The following is a 4,747-nucleotide window of genomic DNA, read 5'->3' as shown; positions in this document are numbered from 1 at the left end:
GGCCGAGTCTCACTGTGTTGCCCAGGCTGGAGTACAATAGTGCAATTTCAGCTCACTACAACCTCTGCCGCCTGGGGTTCAAGTGATTCTCCTGCCTTAACATCCCAAGTAGCTGGGATTATAGGCACCCCCCACCATATCTGGATATCTGGCTAATTTTTTGTATTTTTAGTAGAGACAGGGTTTCACCATATTGGCCAGGCTGGTCTTGAACTCCTGACCTCAGGTGATCCACCCACCTCAGCCTCCCAACGTGCTGGGATTACAAGGTGTGAGCCACCGCTCCCGGCCTACCGACTTTCATAGACATTTAAAATTGCCACATCTTTATTTAGTACTGTGTATTTGTTTTATTACTTTTGGCTGTAGATACCCTGTAGCAATTGAGTGAATAAATGGTTTAATAACTTAATAAATGAAGTAGTGATGAGGGCTATTTCTCATAATGAAACTGTATTTTCCCACACTTCAGTGACACTGGCATTTGGACCATGAAGGTTGGCCAGTGTAATTTTTGACCAGTGACCTATTAAGCACTTACGTTATCACCTTGGTTTTTCTTTGAAGAAATGGCAAAATGTTTGTTTTTCTTATGCTTTTTAAAAATTCAGTAGAAATCACAGTATGTGAAAACAAAACCTTATCTCAACAGGAGAAGTGGCGTGATTCACGACGCTGGCAGCTCTCTGTGGCCACAGAGCAACCAGAGCTCGAAGGACCACGGGAAGGATATGGAGGCTTCAGGGGTCAGCGGGAAGGGAGTCGAGGCTTCAGGGGACAGCGGGACGGAAACAGAAGATTTAGAGGACAGCGGGAAGGCAATAGGGGCTCCCGAGGACAGCGATCAGGAGGTGGCAACAAAAGTAACAGATCCCAAGACAAAGGCCAGAAGCGGAGTTTCAGTAAAGCATTTGGTCGATAATTAGAAATAGAAGATTTATATAGCAAAAAGAGAATGATGTTTGGCAGTATAGAACTGAACATTATTTTTCGTGCAAAGTTAAAAGCATATTGTGCTTCCTTTTGACCACTTGCTGAGTCCCTGTCTCAGACAAAAGCAAGCTTCATCTAAATTATTTCATCTGATCATCATCATTTATAACTTTATTTCTACTTCTTCATCAGTTTTACCTTTTGAAGGGTGTATGAATTCATTACATTTTTATTCTAATGCATTATCTAATGCATTATCTATAGATTAGAAGATAAAATCAAGCATGTATCTGCCTATACTTTGTGAGTTCACCTGTCTTTATACTCTAAAGTGTCTCTTAATAGTGTCCTTTTCTAAAGTAAATAAGGGAATGTAACAGTCTCTGGAGGACCACTTTGAGCCTTTGGAAGTTAAGGTTTCCTCAGCCACCTGCTGAACGGTTTCTCATGTGGTCCTATTTGTCTACTGAGACTTAATACTGAGCAATGTTTTGAAACAAGATTTCAAACTTAGCTGGGTTGTAATACAGTTTATACAACTCTAGAGTGTATGCTCTAGAGTTGGAAGACGTATGTTTGATATAGATTATCTATACTTATGTGCATTTTTATATATTTTTAGCTTCTCATAAGGTGATTCATGCTTCAGTGAATTCTTCACAGACAGTATACATAAAAGTACATTTTAATAGAAAACCAGGGTCTTTCAGGTATTTCAGATGTATAAGGTGACTCCATAGCTTTCATTGTAAGAAGTCTGGACAAATTGTGCTTAAATGATAATGTACTCTACTTCTTCCTATTGGAAGATTAACATTATTTACCAAGAAGGACTTAAGGAAGCAGGGGGCACAGGTTTGCATTGCTGAAAAGTATGTAAAAAAGCAAAACAAAAAACACACACTGGAAATAATCAAATGCAAAAAGGTAACAAATTCATAACTGGAGAGCAAAGAGAAGAATAAGTATGATTTGCATGTATAAAGCATTGTTTTAATGGTGAAACCTTCATAGATCACTAATGTTTCTAAAGGTTAACTTCAAGTGGGCAAGCTGGGGTTTTAGGCAGTCAGTGGCCTAGTTCCTAAAGCCACAGTATAGCATCTGTTTGTTAAACTGAATCTCTGTTGAAAGTTTGCTTTAGCTGCTTGGAGGCTTCCTTTTAAGACAAATCATATGTGGCTAAGTTGTTTTGAGGGAACTGAAGAACTTGATGTAGCCCCTGGCCAGATAACTCTGCCTGATTTCTCAGATATTATTTCTCTGGGAAACATTCTGCATAGCACAGGAACTTCAGAGTGGCATTATCTTCTTGCCTTAATTCCCAGAGATTCTTTCTGTACTCGGAATCCTGGAACATACTATGCTAGGAAATTTAAAGCCACATGGTCTGTCTTGTTTTCATTTAATTATTGTGAACACCTAGAATCTTTCTAGGTCCTGGTTTCTCTTGCTTAATCCAGTCTTTATCTCTAACTTTATCTCTAATTTGATCACCATGTACTAGAGGCTCTGATAGCCAGCTCACCTCCTGATCCTTGAGGCAACTTCCTTTTTCTGTTTGAACTTCAGTTCTGTCCTTGAATCCTTTGTAGATGTTTCTTGCCCTCTGGTCTCAGAATTCTCTAGGCTTTTATTCCTTGATTCATTTGACAGTTTTATCACTTTACCCTTATTCCTCGTGGCTTCCCATCAAGCCATGGGTATTAGGTGACAGTGTAATTTATTAGATTCTGGTTTTGCCCAAATACTGGGCATGCTTTAATAACAACGGAACTATTTCATTATTTGGATAGGCGTGGGTACATTATCAAGCTGATTAAAAGGATATGGTACCCATCCTTTAGAAAAGAACAGCTAAAACCATGTTGTGGATTATGGATTTAGCATAAAGAAAAATAATCAGACATAGATTAAGAGGGAAGATAAATAGAAATTTCACTTCACATAACTTAAAACATGGCTGTTTTAATAAATGGAACTAAAGTTTCTCCTAGATCCCAGAATTCAGCCTGTATTTATAAATGTATAATGTATTTTGTTATTATTTGGTTTAACTGAATTTGTTGGGCTAGCTTGGTAAATGTTACAATTTTTACTATTTTCTACGGAGAATATTTTCTAATTTAAGTTGGAGCTATCTGTGCAGTGGTTTCTCTACAGTTGTACATAAATGTTTTTACTATAAAATGAGCTAATGTATTAAACTCTGTACCACAATAAAGATAGTAATACTTTGATTTCGGTGACTTTTGTTTTCTAAAATGAAAATATTATTATAAAAATAATAAAAGCTAGACATAAAGATCTGAACATAAGAGAAAAAAACAAATAGGTCAGGCATGGTGGCTCATGCCTGTAATCCCAGCACTTTGTTTTTTTGGTTTGTTTTGTTTTTTGGTTTTCGCTATCTCCAGTAATGGCTATAAGCAAAATCCCAGCACTTTGAAAGACTGAGATGGGTGGATCACGAGGTCAGGAGTTCCAGACCAGCCTGACCAACATGGTCGAACCCCATCTCTACCAAAAATAGAAAAATTAGCCAGGCGTGGTGGCCTGCGCCTGTAATCCCAGCTACTTGGGAGGCTGAGGTAGGAGAATCGCTTGAGCCTGGGAGGCAGAGGTTGCAGTGAGCTGAGATTGTGCCATTGCACTCCAGCCTGGGCTACAGAGTAAGACTCTTGTCTCAAAAATAATAATAATAGTCACCCTCATCTAATATTTTAGTGAGCAATTTTCTACATACTCATTTATAAAATTGGAATCATTTAATTTTGTGAATAGCTTTCCCCCCCTCAACATGTTATGCGCAATTGTGTACAAGCCTACAAGGACAATTTTGAAAGATATGTTATCTTGTATGGATATGCCACTATACATTTAACCAGTACTTGATGGCCATGTTGGTTATTTCTAATTTTTCACCATTATAAACAACCCTAAGTTAACATCCTCATATAAGTGTTTGCATACTTGTCTGTCACCTTCGGATATGTTTTCTAAAGGCAGAACTGCAGCTTTGAACTCCTGGGCTCAAGTGATCCTCTCCTCTCAGTCTCCCAAGTAGCTGAGACTATAGGTGGGCACCACCAAACCTGGCTAATATTTACATTTTTTGTAGAGCTGGGGTCTCATTCTGTTGACCAGGCTGGTTGTGAACTCCTGGTCTCAAGCAATCGTCCTGCCTTGGCCTCCCAAAGTGCCGGGATTATAGGTGTGAGCCACCATGCCTGGCCTTTTCTAATTATCTGTCATGAGATAGATCTCCAATCATTGCATTATGGTTTATGTATTTAACATATTTATTGTTTTCCCTATACCAGGGCATGGATTTTTGCCTTTTTTTGAGGCAGGGTCTATCTGTTGCCCAGGATTGAATGTGGTGGCGTGATCATAGCTCATTGCAGCCTTGAACTCCTGAGCTCCAACAATCCTCTTGCTTTAGTCTCCCACATAGATAAGACTATAGCCATGTGCTGCCATACCTGGCCAATATTTCTTTTAAGAATTTTTTTGTAGAGCTGGGAATCTCACTACATTGCCCAGGCTGGTGAATTTTTGTACATTTTTTACTACGGAATTCCCAGCACCTACAACAGTGCCTGGCAAATGGCAGACACTAAATATTGAACAAGTGAACAAGTTTTTTTTCCTTTTTTTTTTTTTTTTTAGACAGCATCTCACTCTGTCACCCGGGCTAGAGTGCAGTGGCTTGATCACAGCTCACCACAGCCTCCATCTCCCAGGTTCAGGTGATCCTCCCAGCCTCAGCCTCCTGAGTAGCTGGGAGTATAGGGATCCACCACCATGCCTG

General features: G+C 39.3%; 1 protein-coding gene across 1 annotated transcript in view; it reads left to right on the top strand.

Moving 5' to 3' along the window:
* DDX21 (DExD-box helicase 21) overlaps positions 1–3,173 on the top strand; it is a 31,031-nt gene extending 27,858 nt beyond the window's left edge. Inside the window, exon 15 of the mRNA XM_017548934.2 lies at positions 653–3,173. Within this exon, the coding sequence (XP_017404423.1) occupies positions 653–922 (270 nt within the window). The 3' untranslated portion in view covers positions 923–3,173. The remainder of the gene's footprint in view (positions 1–652) is intronic.
* Positions 3,174–4,747: the final 1,574 nt, after the last annotated feature.

Source organism: Cebus imitator, unplaced genomic scaffold (genome assembly GCF_001604975.1).
Source record: "Cebus imitator isolate Cc_AM_T3 unplaced genomic scaffold, Cebus_imitator-1.0 Scaffold215, whole genome shotgun sequence".
Classification (NCBI taxonomy): domain Eukaryota; kingdom Metazoa; phylum Chordata; class Mammalia; order Primates; family Cebidae; genus Cebus; species Cebus imitator.
This window is presented reverse-complemented; position numbering and strand designations above follow the sequence as displayed.